This window comes from Mixophyes fleayi, chromosome 1 (genome assembly GCF_038048845.1).
Source record: "Mixophyes fleayi isolate aMixFle1 chromosome 1, aMixFle1.hap1, whole genome shotgun sequence".
NCBI lineage: Eukaryota > Metazoa > Chordata > Amphibia > Anura > Limnodynastidae > Mixophyes > Mixophyes fleayi.
This window is the reverse complement of record NC_134402.1, coordinates 234939844-234958470: the sequence shown is the minus strand read 5'-3', so window position 1 is coordinate 234958470 and position 18627 is coordinate 234939844. Positions and strand designations below refer to the sequence as shown.

The 18627-nt window shown below is 37.4% G+C and overlaps 1 protein-coding gene across 4 annotated transcripts; it reads right to left on the bottom strand.

The window, feature by feature from the left end:
- Positions 1-3664: 3664 nt before the first annotated feature.
- LOC142107498 (E3 ubiquitin-protein ligase RNF170-like) lies at positions 3665-13482 on the bottom strand. 4 transcript variants are annotated; one of them, XM_075190965.1, is made up of 7 exons: positions 13412-13482; positions 10629-10778; positions 9223-9298; positions 7093-7204; positions 6793-6866; positions 4830-4937; positions 3665-4146 (listed from the first exon to the last, which is right to left on the bottom strand). In XM_075190965.1, the coding sequence occupies exons 2-7, from the start codon at positions 10754-10756 to the stop codon at positions 3877-3879; spliced, it is 768 nt and encodes a 255-aa protein (XP_075047066.1). In that variant the 5' UTR covers positions 10757-10778; positions 13412-13482; the 3' UTR covers positions 3665-3876. The 4 variants fall into 4 exon arrangements, with proteins under 4 accessions (XP_075047066.1, XP_075047075.1, XP_075047058.1 ...); XM_075190974.1 differs by having other exon boundaries at positions 13387-13463; XM_075190957.1 differs by lacking the exon at positions 13412-13482 and adding an exon at positions 13178-13380.
- Between the last annotated feature and the right edge of the window lie 5145 nt (positions 13483-18627).

The following is an 18627-nucleotide window of genomic DNA, read 5'->3' as shown; positions in this document are numbered from 1 at the left end:
TCCTACCTTTCACAATATATTTTTTTATCGTCAATAAAACTATAATAATGATGCAAATAACTTTGAAGATTTGAAAATGAGAATCATTCGAAGAGTTAGTATGTGTGTCCTTTTGACAAACAACTGCAAAATAGTGATGGACAATGTAGCTGTTCAGCGGTTTTCTAAAACACAATTACCCTTGTCAAAACAGGATTATAAACCCAAAACAAAACTGTATAAAAAAAAAAAAAAAAATACTGAGAATTGGGTAAATCGTCTAGTTTAGGACATCCAGTGGATGCAACTTGTGGCTCTCAAAAACTATTCATATTTCTCTATTAAAAACTAAATATGAATCATACCAAATCATTTCTATACTAGTGGATATACGTTTCTGTGTATTGCTCTCTAATGAATCTAGCGGACATAGTGAATAGAATTAAACTTTAACTGAAGTATAAAATGCTTTGTAGCAGATCCTCTTAAGATAGCAATATATTTATCAACTACACAGGTCACTGAATTAAACCCGCTTTTCTTTTTTTTTTATTTTATTAAGGTAGCCGGGAAAAGGGTATTTAAGAAGTCATAGCTTTTTTGAGTGATGTTTCCCGTAGAACACTAAGTAGTGCATATACTCTATATTCCATAGAACAGTGCAACATCTCTTGCTAACAAATACTAAAATGTAGTAGAAGTTTTCCTATGGCATTCACATATTTGGCTTATTATACACTAAGGAATATATCCCCCCAAACATGCAGTTACCAGAGATGAAATGGTAACTCCAGGGCTAACAGCAAATGTTGAACAGAGCTGGATAATAGTCATAGTTTGGATAACTTTTAAAACGGACATAATAAAGTTATTTTTTTCTATGGTTTAAACAATACTTTTGCAGCATAATGAAAACTAACAGGCCACTGAGCCAGAGAGAGAAGCAAATATTTTTTTTTAAAAAAAAGCAAAAAACAACAAAACAGAAAAAACAAAATAAATAAACACATCTGCAGATACCGCGTCAAAAATAGAAAAGAAAAAGTATGCAAAATGTTATCTATATGAAATTGGCTATTAACTATAATCTTGTAGAGTTTAAGACCAAGGGCCCGATTAATCTTCAGAAGCAAGTCCATTTGCGTGGTGTATCTTGTGAGAAATGGCTCTGCACATGCGCCAGAACAGGACTTCCGCCAAAGGACGAAAATGCATGTCCACACAGAAATGACACATGGCAAGTAACGTTTAGGCAGAGCGTACGGTCGAAAATACAAGTTTTGTGCATGTTTTTTTTAAATGCAATGTGTGTTCACGTTATGTCCCAAAATGAATCAGGCCCCAAATCTACATTTTTATTCTATGGAATACTGTGTGAATTTTAGAAGAAAACAGATGTTCACGTTAAGAGAATAATCCATGGTGCCTTTTTTTTGCCACTTCTCCAGGTATAACCTGTGCACAAAGGTAAATTAAACTATATTCATTTTGTCAACAATCACACACAGGCCAGAACCTCTCTATAATAATCATTAGCGATCCATTAGCCATTTTTAGACACACCTAGTAGAATTCAAGTGCCAATTCATCCAGTGATGTCTTTACAAGGTAGAAATAAACAATACTGTGCACTAAACATGGAACCCGTACACAAATATATATTAAAAAATGAAAATAACAGTGTATCTAATCTGAATACTGCATAGTTTACACATTTATATAGAAATTTATACAGAAATATATTACTAATACACGGACGTTTCAGTCAAGACAATAACTTATCAAGGCAATGGCATTTCATTGATCATCTCCAAAAAGCAAAAGGTCTAATGCTCAGGGCCAAAACAGCTTTTCTCCAGCTATGCACCTCCATGTACGCAAGGGCGCCTCGAATTTCAAAAAGCACATAGGTTTGTAGAGCAACAGGACAGCATTTGCAGAGAAGCAGATTGTTTGGAGAGGCCTAGAGGATGGATTGGACAAACTGAGGGGATTCTTTGCCAAGTAAGAAAGAAGCACATTGGTGCATCTGGTGGAGAGCAGTGTAAAACAAGATTTCCTTGTAAACATCAATAAAGGGGCTTTCCTTGCTGTGTGCACAGCCATTTTTACACTGTAAAAGGAGTTCAGTTTTGAATATCTGCAACAGCTCAAAGTTGGCGATCTTTGGGTCTTCCTATACTTTTCTTAAAACCCCTTTCGCACCTCCATGTTGCAGTGTGCCTAAAAATTTACTTTCAGAAAGAAATTAATAAAGAGCTTTATACAAACACAACATACCAAAGTGCCACATGTAATAAAAAAAAAAGGTCCAGATATCCCCATTATCATGTGATTAATTTAAGCAATAAAAAGGCTAAACCAAACACTATTTTAGAAGAAAGGCTGATGAAAGTGGTAGGTAGTTGAACTTTGATGGGACGTTTACATCCAGGTTCCCCTCTTCAGACTGTTCTACCTCTGCACACCTAAGCACTTCTTATTTGCAAAGGGTTCTACTGAGAGCAGGCACCGATGTACACATGGAGGACCATCCAGTAAACTTCACAAATAAGGCCCTTTCTGAGTTAAAACACAAAACAACTGAATATATGCAGCAACTAAAAAGTAATTAACTTTGGACGTTCTAGTGCAAGTTTAAAAAAAACAAATGTTGGCTGCTCTGGCTTACTACAGTGCTTTAATAAATAACTCCCTGTGCCTTATTGCTCTATTTATTGTCATTTATACAGCACCAACCATATTACAGTGATGTACAAAATATGTAATCATTCACATTACCCCCGCCCAAATTGAGTTCGTTGTCTAAGCCAATTAACCTTACAGTTTTGTTTTGGACTGTGGGAGGAAACCTGAGCACTTGGAGGAAACTCACACAAAACAGGTGGAGAACATACAAACTTCTCACAGATAGGGCCTTGGTTGGAATCGAACCCATGACCCCAGCACTAAGGCAGCATTGCTATCCACAGTGCATTAGCTGACATGTTCATGTAGTAAATATATAAAATTATTAGACCCACGTATTTGCATTTTAATTCATTTAAAACAGTGGTGATTATTTGTAAAAAAAAAGTGTTTAATATGCAGTAACCCATAGCAACCAGACCTTAAGTTACTAATCAATGCCTTGATAAAAGTCATTGTATTGACTGAAAAGTAGACATATCTTTATAAATGTAATTGTAAAATAATTTGAACAATGTGGAACAGCTAATTAATTTTCATTTTCTAGCAGACTAAGGATAGCTAGATTGTCCGATAAATTATAATCCCCATCGTCTGATTACCAGATAATTCTGCTTTTTTGGGTCATTGGTCAACTGGGAATGTAGTGTCATAGCTATATATTTTTTTGGGGGAAGCTAGCTCCATGGATGGTATTGAATATTATACATATGAACTTGTGGATGCTTAGATTTTTTTTTATTTAGTTACCCTCTAAGGGTTTTGCAAATTTCTTTTTGTCCAACAGAATTTGCCCTCTACAGAGTATAAATTTCCTTAATAATAAAAAAAATAAAAACTTTTGCATCAATGTTGTGCCAAGGTTGATGTTGAAAGGAAAAACAAATATATCAACTGCAATTCAATACCAACTTTGTAACTCCTCTAATTGTAATTAGAGCTTACCTATATGCTTTCACATATAGTACATTACAGTGAAGTAGAGAAGCTACAGGAGCACTATGGAAAAGCATGTTTAATTACAAAGTTTAGCATCATTATGATGGGATTTGCAAAAGACAGATGGAGAGACCTTTTAATAATGTTTTAGAACAAGTAAGAAAAAAATATTTTCGATTCCAGTTATACGTATGGTGGTTTCATGTATTCAAACCTGCATAGAGAAAGATATTTAAAGGCTCGTATAGTACAAACTTACCAAACCATTCTTCACCTATGCAATCTTTGAGTCACTACTTCACGATACATGATAGAAATGTAAATAAGCAATAGAAATATGACAAATACGTCATCCATGAAACCTAGAATACCAAACAGAGCTTCTGGAATAATGTCCAAAGGTGACACTAGATAGAAAAAGGCTCCAAGCAGGCAAAGGACAATTCTTATCCGAAACATTCGAAAGAGGCCACCCACTGAAAACATCTCACGAAATGCGTGGCGTAGCAAAGTCGGCAAGTCCATAATTCTGTCCACAAGCTAGGAATACAAAGAAACTTTAATTGCACATCATATACCAATGTCTTTTAAATTAATATCTAAGAATACCATTTAAAATACATTTTCTCCAAAAAAAATATATGTAAATTATAGCTAAAATCTAATTTTTACAGTTAAATAGGATGTATTTGTTCTCTTATTTTTAATATTTGTGAGGGGAGCATGGGTTATTAGTTTTTCTATGATCATCCTTAATTCTCTATCCATGGCGGTCATTCATTTGAACCCGTTTCCTCCCTACTTTATAAACTGGTAGCTGGCTGCAAGGTGGCGTTTTCTGTTTTGTATAGTTACCTTGTTGTTGTTTTTTTTTTGCTTTGTTTACATATGTGCTGTATTTATGGTAGCAATAGTTACTTGATCCAGGGGACATATAATACTTATGCTGGCCACACACTGACAAATTGATTTGTTCAAGTAGATTGACAAATAACCAACTAGAACAGCAAGTCTAGATAATGTCCACAAACATGCTGATGTTGTCATATAATCACACAGAATGTACAATTTTATTCAATACAATTGTTTTATTCCCACACGCAAGGAGTGATGTAAGGCAAATTTCAACATTTAAATTTACCTCATTGCTCGGTGCATGGCCAGCATTAGATAAAGGCACTTAATAGGAACACAAACAATGCTATTTCTTGCCTTCCACTTACAGAACGAGGCTGTCCAGAAAATCTTCTATTGTAATTATTAACTTCCTGAAATATTTCTTGTGCATCTTGTTGTTCACGGACTTCAAATAATGGAAACAATAAGGTTACCTAAAAAAAAAAAATACATTTATTAATACAACAAACACTCCTGTCCAACATAAAGAATGCAAAAATAGACAGAGATATACTGTAAAGCTGCACAGTTAAACTAAAAAAAGACTTAAATAGATTAGTTTTGCAATATAATAATTTTGCAACACTAGATTTATACTATTGTTCTGCTATTCAGTAAATCTGTGTCACAACTCTTTAATCGCATTCCATATAATCTTCAAATTAAAAATTCAACAGCACATACGTTTAAAATTAAGATTTATGGTCAAAAAAATAAAAAAAACAAACTCATAAAACTCTGTTCATAAAACATAACTGTCATAACTTTATTGAAGTATAAAAGACCAAACAACAAAGATTATCCATAAATGTGCCAACAATACATGAATAGTAGAGACATTCCCTACAACAATGACACCATTACTGGCAACAGTAGTTACAGCTGCCATAAAAACCCAGCAGTGCTCACAAACTTTTAATACATGAATACCTGTAAAAAAGTAATAAACAAGTTTAAAAAAACTATTTTCTGTCCTGAACTTTTCTAATGGCTGTATTGAGCAATGATGTGAAAAACAGTAATTTACTACAATGCACCGTATTAAATACACCTTCAATTTGGGCAGCATGGTGGCAAAGTGGTTAGCACTTCTGACTCACAGCGCTGGGGTCATGAGTTCAATTCCCGACCATGGCCTTATCTGTGTGGAGTTTGTATGTTCTCCCCGTGATTGCACAGGTTACCTCCGGGTGCTCCGGTTTCCTCCCACACTCCAAAAAAACATACTAGTAGGTTAATTGGCTGCTATCAAAATTGACCCGTGTGTGTGTTAGGGAATTTAAACTGTAAGCTCCAATGGGGGCAGGGACTGATGTGAATGAGTTCTATGTACAGCACTGCGGAATCAGTGGCACTATATAAATAAATGGTGATGATGATATTTTCTTCATGTGGATAAACTAGGGAACATGTTTGAACCTGGTACTGGGAATACGTGGTGCAGTCCCTCATAGCCTAAAGCTGGGTACACGCTACAGAAAATTTCTCCCGATGTAATATCTTTAACAATTTTACCAACGACTGAAAGTCCCGATCAGCATGCAGATTCATGCAAGCACACTTACACAATTTACCTTCAGATCAGTGTTCTTCAACTGGCATAACCATCTGCTGAAAAGATCTCAACTCTGTAAACTCTATGGAGCTCTGCCTACACAGTTGGTCGTGAGTGCATACATACTTCCACATTTACCCCACATCGTACCATCATTTATAGAGATTTTTAGTCTGGTTATAAAATCAAATTAAATTATTCAATGCACTTTGTTACAATAAAACATGATCGTGGGAGCGTATATCGGATACAAAACTAATACAATATCGGACCAGTCAGTTATCATGTGATCGGCAAAATAATCAAGTAAAAAACTTGCAGTGTTCACCCAGCTAAATACCCTGATACAAGTGTTGCAGAAATGCTGCCCCACTTCCTTTTACAGCCAGAATCTAATCAAAGTATCAAGAGTTCCAATTGAAGGGAAAAAAGTTGCTTTTTAAATTTAATAAGTTGCCCCTAGGGTACAACAGTCTTTTTCCCTAGCACTTCAACAGTTCTTATAAATGTATTCCACTGTGCCACTTATACATACACAAGCTCAGCTACAGTTAATTTAGTTGCAGATGTAGAGCAGGTGAGCTGAACTAAATTCGGTTTCTGTGTACACTGAAATCACATTCTTTGTTGCAAAGCTGTATTATTTAGAATACCAAAAAGTCAAAACAAAGGAACCTCACTGAATCTGTTTCTTACAAAACCAGCAGCGGCTACCAAACTGTAATATTTCTTACCGTTTGTCGGCAAATAGGACAGCTGATAGCACCAAGCCATGACCCATATCTCCAGTATGCAATAATACATGAACCTGTTAAGAGATTATAATTCTGATTTATATAAAATCGATAAGGATTATGCTAAACAACTATACACAGGATAATGATAAATAAATTATACTCAACAAAAATATGCAAGAATTACAGATGCATAAAGGGGTAAAGTTTATGCACGGAATATTTTAAACACTAGAAAAACAAATCAAAATAGGGTTAAAAATTGAGGAATCGTTTTGACAAACTTAGAATCTTTTTTACCGCAGAAAAGATGTCCACAGTTTGTTTCCAATGGAAATGTAGCTTGTTGTAAACAGACTGGGCAGGACATGTCTGAGTAGAACTGATGTCGAGGTTGTACTGTTGTTTCCTGCTAATGCAAAACAAGTTCAATAAAAATTGATTTTTAAAATGTGTAACATTAAATTATTACTTTTCCAGAATTCAGACACCTGGTACATGTAGATTAACACATAATAAGTTAACTGGCTTTTGATAAAAGAGACTAGTGTGCAAAGAAAATCAGATTGTAAGCGCCAATGGAGCAGGGAGAAAGTAAATGATTACATATTCTTTGGACAATAATAATGGAGCTATGTAGATGAACAATAATAAAAAATATTTCATGTATATTTTTTGGGGCATAAACTTCTCTTTCTCATCCAACTAATATAACTGTAGGATCCCCATTGTTTGGGTGATACGAACCCTGGCATCTGCGGCTTTTCCCCAAGTGTTGCGGCCTTCAGAATTGCAAATATGAGTAGGTCTGGAATACAGCTGATTGGATGGCTGTTGGAGAGTACAGCAAGTATCCCCAGAACTTGGATGAAAAGCCAAAAGACCCCAGCTTCCAGGTGAAATAAGTGCACACTGCTCTGTACTGTATAATCCAGTGACCTCAATCACTAATAATTGTAACTTTCAGACAAGCAACAGCTTTTTTTCTTAAAACACAACCACTGTTACACATGAATGGCTGTTCCTGATTGGAATCCTTATACAGTTGACCAAGGTTAATCACCTCTTCAATACTTTGTATTAGAAGACAGAGGTAGCGAACACAATTTTTTTTTATTTTTTTTTTTAAATGAAAACATTTAGGTAAATTATGCAAATAACATCTCAGTGACTTTCAAAGGTTTGTGCATGAGCTTCAGTGACTTTGACAGCTGAACTTGCTAATGATCCACAAGTAATGATGCCTTACATGATGTCAGTATGGCATGCCGAGAACAAACCATCATCGGCAAGGGGCAACAATGAGAGGAAGCACACACTCCAGGATAATGATGTCCAACAATCAATTTGGAGTGCAACACAAAATAGGCAAGAAACGAGAGATAAATGAACTGCAAATTTCACCCCGTGATTTGAGCGGCCAGTTTAATCAATAGGGTTCCACACAGCAAGACAGCATAGTCAGGTTGCATAAACTGCTCATCAAACCCAACAATAGCCATGTTTGGGGAGTTTAGTGGTGCAATGAGCAAAGATAATGGACTATTGAGCGGTGGAGGAAGGCGATACGGGCAAATGAATCAACTTTCATCGTGACAAACAGACAAGTGCCAACATCAGCCTTAACTCTAGAGCCCTGAGTGCTTGTTTCCAACAGTAAACAGTTAGAGAGGTTGTGTAATGTTGTTGGGCACACTTTCCTGGCACTCATTCCTGTAGAAGGCAATGTGAATTGTTATTTAATGTTACCAGAATCATCTTTACCTCATGTTGTATCATTTGTTGCCTTATAGGTGCAGCATCTTCCAGGATGCCCCCCATCCACACAGCACATGTGTTTGCACAATGGTGTGTTGAGGATGACATAAATGTTTTCCTCCTTCACAATTCCTGCCATTGGTATACTGTGGTTTGCCCAACCCCCTATTAAATACTTTATATTGGCATTGCATTGTTTGTATAATCTCAAAGCCGGCAGAATTTTACTTATTTCTGTTGCCCTCAGATACAACAACAGACATGTTATGTATATACACAAGTGTATACAAAGCACAGAGCATAGTTTATGTTGCCATAGTCAAAGGAAATTTATGGAAACCAGCATAAACAATTCAAGAGCTCATTTAAAATACAACAGCTACCATAGAGCAGGGAAAGGGAGCAACAAGATAAATACTTAAGTACAGATTATGACACAACATAAGCATATATAATAACATGCTTTACATGGTTTTTATGAACAAAGTTGGTTAGATATGAAGGAAACATTTCTTACATCAGCCATAATATTTGTGCCTAACCTGCTTCCATTTTTATTTACCAGCACCCAACTCACTAATTTCACAGGTAAATTCAATTCAAATATTAGTACCTACATTTCAATATCTAACAGCCTTGAAAGTATGTAAAATAAATAAATAAATAACTTACCTGTTCATTTTGTAGCTGCTCCCTAACAGCTCTTACCCTTTCTTGGTTTTCGGGGTGAATGTTTTGCTGCTCACTTCTGTTCAACAAATGAAAAACAAACATTTGTTTTATAAAAAATAAAAATATATAAAAGTATACCATACACAGGTTTAGTGATGCATTTTAACCATACTTGCCAACTCTTCCGGAATGTCCGGGAGACTCCCGCATTTTGCGAGAGTCTCCCGGACTCCCGGGTGAGTGTGGCAATCTCTTGAATTCTGCCCACTTCACTAGGAAGTGGGCAATCGGTGACGCGATTTTGGTCGCCCTGCCCCCCACCACTGGCAGGCTCCCGGAAGAGAGCTGAAGAAAGTTGGCAAGTATGATTTTAACATGTTTTCCACGCGCTGCATGCATATGCAGTGTGGTTTTACAAAACTTCCTAGTAAAGTGGGCAGGATGGGAGCCTCAATGATGAGATTTGCAGAATTTTGGCCTGCCCACGGCAGCAGAATATGGCTTCACATTATTGCGTCGTGAGGTTGAGGCCTTTCCTCTCTGTCTGCACACTCCACCTCCCGGAGGGCAACATTGAACAGTTGGTAAGTATGACTAAATTATATATATATATATATATATATATATATATATATATATATATATATATATATATATATATATATATATATATATATATATATATATAATATAAATGTCTAGTGGCGTGTGTTAGTCTGTCTGTGTGTGGAAAATATAAAACCAAGCTGCAGCGCCACCTGCTGGGCGGAGTTATACACTGACCTACTAAATTCTTAGTGTGTGTGGGGAAAAAAATTCAGAAAGGGCTGAAATTTGGTATAGTAAGATGTTTTTAATTTGTTAATTTAATTTGTTAATTGTTAAAAGTGTTTATAAGGATTTAAAAAAAATATATATATATATATTTCTTGGAGAAGTGACAGTTGGGAGTGGTTGGTGGTTGCCGGGGGTGACGGTGGGGAGTGGTTGGTGGTTGAGGCCTGGGCTATGGCCCAAATGCATGACAAGAACCTTTTTAACACCTTAAGTAGCTTGATTTGACTAGAATGCATGAGTATCATGCACGGGTTAACTTGTGTGTGTATGTATGTATGTATATATATATATATATATATATATATATATATATATATATATATATACACACATACATAGTGATTTTGATAATATTCTACAAGATCCTGTTTATCTCAAACCTTGAATCTGACTTAAGTGTGGGGAGTATTAGCTACTGCTAGAAAAAGGGAACATAGTGAAGGTTTTTGACTATTGGCTATCCAAACTTTTAAGACACTACAAAAGTAATGGGTCAAAATAAAATAATACCTTTATATACTATGAGCAATGTTTCAGAGTGCTTGAAATAATTGCTCTTTATGACTCACCTTAACATGAAATACGTAAGTGAAGCAATAAAGGTCAAGCTGATGGCAACTGCAATAATCACTTGATTGCTTACACCTTCGATAAACGACCCATCATCTAACTGTAAGTGCTGTTGGTTTTCAGCCATTCCAAACTACAGGCATTAATATCTAAAAAAAACAATAAGATGTATAAATTACATGTTGTCTGGATATTAAAGGAATAATACAGCAAATTTAAAAAGTAGGATTTATTTCCACATTTTTCTATAAATGTTGAGAAAGTGTGACAGTGGCCTTTCATGGTTTCTTCATAGCTTGTTACATTTTGAGAGGTCACAAAACCAGAGAAGAAATAAAAGTAATTCCTCGGTTAATCCCATATTATATATGTTACCAGCTGCAAGGCAATATAAATCCCCTATACAAAACAAAAAGACAGTTGTCAGCTCTTATCCTTAACACTGCATATCTGTGTGCATCTAGCGCAATGAAAACATGAGGTATTGGTTCATAATTTGATAAAAACATTTAAGCTTGCATCAAGGGTACCTCATTGTATGCCTGCAAGTCAGTGATTATTTGTGCTGCAACTAAAATTTCTGATTTTAAAACTAGTACTGCCCCCTCTGTTGTCTATATAAAAAAAAAATCTGATAGGGACCTGAAAAATATAACATTTTGGGAGGCATCTCGAAGAGTTGTCGTCAATTTCATGTCCCACCACCTCCAGGGTGATCTATGCTGTAAACAGGACCTGTGCAATTAGTTTTCTAAGCATAATAATGCTAAAAGCAAGCATTCAATAACAGTGGGGGTTAAAGCATATTAGGTTTTTTCAGAAGGGATATTTCATGCATTTTCAAAAAAATGAATCTATATCATAAAACAAGTAATGAATGTGGCACCAAACTCACACCAAACTCAGAAAGCAGGCGCCATCCCTATTAGTTTTGTTTTCCAACTCTCGGCCTTAAAACCATTTAGACCACCTTTGAAGTAGGATGAGAGTATATTGGGGCCACCTCCAGGCCCCATAGATGTTATAACCACTGCACCCTCCATAGTTCCACCACTAGTGGATACCTTACCCATAAAGCATACCTGTTACATTTTATTTTATTAGCTTTTATATATAGGGCGCCTCTATGACGCAGCTGGAAATATCAATTAAGTAATGCGTATAGACAATCGCAACTTAATAGAACATGGATGCAACATTACCGACTTAAGCTCTATCAGCTGGATAAGTTAATATGCAATTAGAAGTAGCTAGATATTGATAAAATCATCATCATTGCATACCGTTGCTTCTGACCTATAGCACCTGCAAGATAAACACCTCCAAAAAGGCATACGTACAGATGCGTCTACGGCTAACTGTGGCACAATTATGCAAACAAACCATTAATGTATTCTGCCTATGCTTGCCTGGCCCTACCAGCACCTGTTTCGCTTTTTGAGTTGTAAGGTGACAAGGGAGATCAACGATACAGAAAAATGTATACACTGCGTACATATTTTTGGTTAACATGCACAATATAGAAATACATAGCTTATGCAGAAGAAAAAAAAATAGATGTACATCCAACTTTAAAGGAGTCCCTCGGTCTTCTCAGCTAGAGAAGCACTTCATGATCAACACCTATGTGGAGTGAATATCTTCTTGAATATTACTCAGTTCAGGAATACACAGTTTTTGATATAGATTAAGATCAAATAATGGTTTTACTTTCTCTTGGTGGCAGCAGCATATGCAGGAAAAAGGTGGTGGACAATTTCATAATAATTGGTAATATACTACTGTGTGTATTGTTATAGTGTCAGAAGTGTGTCCAATCTTTATGGACACATGTACATTTTTGCTTTTACATTTTTACAGACTGTCAAAACACACCTTAAATCCCTGCAGTAACAACTGCAGAGGAAGAGACTTACATTGTAAGATGATTGTACACTGCTGCAAGAAAAAGTCACTTCTATAAAGCACTTAAAGGGGCAGATTCAATTTGGCCACGTTAGTCTAGGATTAACGCGGCGTTAATCATATTACCTTTAATACGGTAATGTTAACCCAGATTTTTACTCGCGGCCCCGAGAGGCACAAGCAAAAATCAGCGTTAAAATAACCATAAGGGGGATTCAATTTCCCCCGAAGTACCATTGCGCTAAACCTATTACCGTTATTACGGTAGTTTTAGCCTGGCTTTCAGCTCGCAGCAAAGCAGGCGCTAGAACTACCGTAATAACGGTAATTACACATTACTACCATAATATCGGTAATAATGGGCAGGCCATGTTACTTTTAACAGTAACGCGGGCAATTGAATATGCCCCTAATACTGCACACTTTTACCATACCACCGGTAATTGTGCGCAGGCCACAATATTCCTAGAATAACGCTGCCAAATTAAATTGGCCCCTAACATTAGCAGTTTAATATTAAAGTGGGAGAAAAACTTTGCATATGTACATGAAGAGCAAAGACAAAAAGCCTGCAGTATGTACTTGGTATTAAATGTAAAGTAATAAATGACTGCCCAAAGAACAACGTTACACGATCGATTACCTTTACAGTGCTCAGGGACACAGGACACTCCAGAGATTATCTCTTTTACCACACAACACACCCACTTTCTTTTAACTTGCTTAACTAAAAACTACAAAGCACCAACAATCAGACTGTTATCCAGACACCACACAATTCTGTGAGTGATTATGCGAGACACACGCCTGCGTCTTGCGTTTGAACAAATGCGAGTTGTAGAAGTAGCATACACGTTATAAGCACAGCTTGCCTGACCTCCTCCTGCATTCAGCCAGCCTGTCAGGGACTGTGAGACTCTCATCTCTTCCTGGAGGAGGTCACTGTGCAGGAAACACAACCTATGTCATCACTTCCTGCAGCAGACACGGAGGGCTTCGCCAGTGCTGCTATGTGTCTGGGGAGTTTAGTCATTAGCATTCCTATACGTCTGGTATAATAATGTTTTTTGAAGTACAAAGGCAAGAGACTACCTTTGCATGGCCGACTACTCATATTGCTTATGAGAGACTTTAAAATTATTCATGTGGACTACAGATTTTTCTAGCAAACAATAAAGTGTTTTTCTAGTGACATTATGGATGGTCAAAAGCCATCCATATTTTGTGTCCCAACCCACAGTAGTTAAGATTTCCTTATTTACTACTAGCACTCTTGCTACTGTATTTATTAACTGGTAATTGACCATAAGCCAGATTTCACAAAATACTTAATTAGTATGTGACGACTAGCTGATAATATAGATTATCCATTTTAAGATGGCTAAAATTGCATCCATCCCAGGGACATACTTTAAAAATGTTGCAGTTTTACTTCTCTGGGAGAGATATCCCCAAATAAGAGGCTGAAGTTATTTTCCTAGTCACTACTTATTCTTACAGAAAAATATTTTTCAATGATTAAATCAAATTGCACATGGTTTTCACAACATTGGTCCACAGAGGAGTCCCTTATATAAAACCCACTTGTATTTAGAATTGCCCAACAAAGTTTTGGCCATCAAATCAAATGTGGGAACAGGATCCATTTTTACCATTGGAATAAGTAGCCAAAGTTTTTCAAGAGTCAGACCAGTTTGGGTCAGCAATTTGACTTAACAGTGGTTAGCACTTCTGCCTCACAGCACTGCGGTCATGAGTTCGATTCCCGACCATGGCCTTATCTGTGTGGTAAAGACAAATATTCTCTGTACAGCGCTGCGGAATTGGTGGCGCTATATCAATAACTGGTGACATTGATAGGAAGATCCAGTTTCAGATCGCGGATACGTTCCTTTAGTCCTAATGGCTCTAGGGAATGCCTAATGGCTTCTAAAATGGCACTGCTCATGTCCATAAGCAGGGCAGTACTTATAATTGGCCAATCCTTTGACCAGATATCTTATCTTCAGAGATCTTGCTAGCTGTTTAAGGTGGGGTAAGCAACCTAGTCTCCTGATCCAACAAATTTCCCAATTTACAATATTCGGTTAGAAAATAATTTGCAGCTCTAAAGAGATGCACTTCACACCCAAAGAATCCCTTCATAAGGAGGGTTGTTCCTTCAGAACCAGTGGTCAAGTGTGGAGAAGCTGCTACACAGCTTCCACCACCAATGTAAGGCGCCGTCCCCGCACGCACAGTATGTGCCAGGGACGGCTGCCTTCATTTCCCTCATGAGCACTTCTTCCTGTTTTCAGTCCTGCAGCGCGGGCACATGCGCAGAACGATCGGGGGCCGTTGCCAGGCAACAGAGGTGCCTACTGCCTCTTCCTTATGGTGGTCAGCTGTTTCTGACCACCAACTCGACTGCCACCAATGAGGATTCACCTTAATCTATTCAAAGCTGGTTCTGGCACCATTAGGGTGCCAGAGTGTCTGGGTCTTCCTACGCTCCAGCGCTTCTGTATAGTTCACAGCAATCTGCCTGACTTCCTGGATTTTTACCCTGTTCTGCCTGACTGGGCTTTTGGATCTCCCTGTGGCTGCATACTTCTCCTGGTTTTTACCCCTGGCTTCCTGACTCCACTTTTGCCTGCTCCTTCTGTATCGCTATTGCCCGCACGGTTTGACCTCGGGCTGCACGACAACTGCAGTTCACCACCTCTCAATTTGTATCCTGTGCTATCTGTTCTACAATCAAGACCTGTGGTATTATTGCAGAACCTCATGCCTCATCATCTGTCCCGTTCTCAACCTATTCGCTTTCCAGGGATCTCAGTGCATCAGTTCTCTGCAGTTCACCACCTCTCAGTTGGTATCCTGTGTTACCTGTTCCATGATCAAGACCTGTGGTATTATTGCAAGAAACTCATGCCCCATCACTGGCCAAGTTCTCAAGCTATTCGCCTTCTAAAGACCTCAGCGCTTCGGTTCACTACCGTACTCTTGAACTACTGCACTTACTGTCCAGCAGTCCTTCTCCACTCCATGGTTCCATCTCACCCTGCTCTATACCCCCATAGAGGACTGCAACCTGTGGCTAAAAACTAGCTAAGTCCATATTCCCTTGCGGGGATCCCTGGTGAATACCTCTACCGTTAGACTCCGCACCTCTCTGGGGGTATATCTATCTAGAGCAGGGCTGTGTGGTCTATTCTAAACTCAGGTCCCGTGACAGTTATCTTCAAAGCTCCAGATATAATAGGTTCAGGGTGCATTCTCTCCCTGAACCTATCAGCAAATATTTCAAGTTGCTCATTTCATGTATCAGTATTTGAGCAATTGCGTTTTGTCCTGCTAATTTGTGAAAGTGGAATATTATTTTCCATTTAGTTAAATGATTACTACCATAATGTAAATAACTATTAATATCCACATTTTTAATAAATGTTTTTGTCTCAATTCTATCTTCTTTTATTTCCAAAATCAGATCTAAAAATTCAACACTAGTCTCCCCCATTTTGGAGGTAAATCTGAAATTATACTGATTATCTCCTAATTAAAAAAAAATATATATCAGTTGATACATTCCAATTAATTAAAATATTATCAATGAATCTGTATCTATCAATATAAAATAATATTCTCTAAGAAAGGATTATTATTAAAAATATTATCTGCTTTCTACTCGCCCATATACAGATTAACAAAGGATGGCACAGAAATCGTACCCATTGCCGTCCCAAAGGTTTGGAGGTAAAATACATTTAAAAATGTTAAATTATTATGTGAGAGTATAAAGAGAACCAAATTACAAATAAATAATTTAACTAAGAAGAAAACCAATTTTCTTCTTAGTTTCATAAGTTAACACACCATTACAGTGTTCTCAATTACATTGTTGCCACTCATTACAGAAAGTCCTCTTATCGTTGCTAGTGTGTTACCACTATTAACTGTGGAAGCAATTTGTGTCATTTAATTTTCACAGAAATTAAATTTCCATGTCTTCTTGACTGCATTTTATTTCTCTTCTAGGCAGATTGCTATCTTCAGTCCTCCACAAAATCTGACAGGCTAAGCATGAGGGATCTCAGCAGTTGGTTCTGCTGACCACATGGCCCTGTGTTTGAAACTCAGTGACACATTAAATAATTTTATGGTTCACATAAATGTCTTCGGGAGGTTTTCACCACCCACTAGCTTTTGCTAGGTGGCAATCTCTTGTTCACTAGAACAAATAGAGTTCACAGATCATAGATTCCTGCCACTAGAGGAAAAAATATTGGCTTCTTCAAGCATACAGCGAAGCCCCATATGCTCCAATTTTGCCACTATTAACAAAAAAATGTGAATGTCTCAGGAGTCGCACATTCAGCTTCTCTGGCATAATCTGTGGTTTTATGTTCGATAGGTGTTCTGTTTTATTTTAAAGGGTTTCTGTGAGATTCTCATCTGCAAGTATATTTTTTGTACAGTCATGGTCAAAAGTTTTGAGAACGACACAAGTATTGGTATTCACAAAGTTTGCCGCTTTAGACAGTTTTGTCAGATGTTGCTATGGTATACTGAAATAAAAGCATTTCATTAGTGTCAAAGGCTTTTAATGACAATTACAAGGTCTGGGGAGTTTACTGGCCATAGAGCCAAAATTTTGATGTTTTGATCCCTGAGGCACTTAGTTATGGTAAGGTGTTCCATCATGCTGGAGAAGGCATTGTTCATCACCAAACTGTTCTTGGATGGTTGGGTGAAGTTGCTCTTGGAGGATGTTTTGGTACCATTCTTTATTTATGACTGTGTTCTTGTGGCAAAATTGTGAGTCAACCCCACACATGAATGGTCTCAGGATGCTTTACTGTTGGCATGACACAGGACTGATGGAAGCGCTCACCTTTCCTTCTCCGGACAAGTATTTTTCCAGATGCCCCAAACAATCTGAAAGGGGATTCATCAGATAAAATGACTTTACCCTAGTCCTCAGCAGTCCAATCCCTGTACCTTTTGCAGAATATCATTCTGTCCCTGATGTTTTTCCTGGAGAGAAGTGGCTTCTTTGCTGGCCTTCTTGACCCCAGACCATCCTCCAAAAGTCTTTGCTTCATTGTGTTTGCAGATGAACAGTCCTGGCAAAAATGTTTGATTTAGGTGCAATCTTACTAGTAGCAATATCCTTGCCTGTGAAGCCCTTTTTGTGCAAAGCAATGATGACTGCACATGTTTCCTTGCAGATAACCATGGTTAACAAGGAAGAACAATGATTTCAAGCACCACCCTCCTTTTAAAGCTTCCAGTCTACTATTTTAACGCAATCAGCATGACACAGAGTGATCTCCAGCCTTGTCCTCATCAACACTCTCACCCGTGTTAGCGGTGTCATCTGATCACTGTTCATGATATTCTGGAGTTTATGCAAATTGTCATCATATAAACTGAGGCAGCAGACTTTGTGAAAAATAATATCTGTGTCATTCTCAACACTTTTGGCCATGACTGTACATTCAACACTGAAGAGTATAGGATCAAGAAGACAATAAAAATCCACTGGCCGATGGTGGCCAGTATTGGATAAACTACCATTAATCTCTTACAGAAAAGGCCAAAATCTACTACTTATGCAAACCACAATACATTACAACTAAAGCCATGAATTGGCTGACAGATAGAAAACCAGTGTGTATTAAATGTATCAATTGCATAATGTGTAGAGCCATTTTGATGGGGCCAACTTTTGCACATTCACAGTGTGTCACTAAAATTAAAATAAAATATAAACTGACCTTACTATTGACCACGTTATATACACCTTAATTTGTTCTTGTGGATTGACTTATGTTGATATGACAACCAGAAGCTTTAGGGAAAGAAGGACCACCAAAGGTTCTGATTTAAATGTATGTTAATTGACTGGATGCCACCACTAATATGAGGTGAAGATAGAGAACTATCTCTCCGCAAAAAGAAAGCCATATGTATTTTCGCTAGACACCATGGCACCTAGAGGCTTAAATTAATGAAATCATCATCATAATCATCATTTATCCACTAAGCATTTTTATCAAGTGATTCAGTAATATGGACCACTAAGTGCAGTCTCCAATACCAATACCAGGC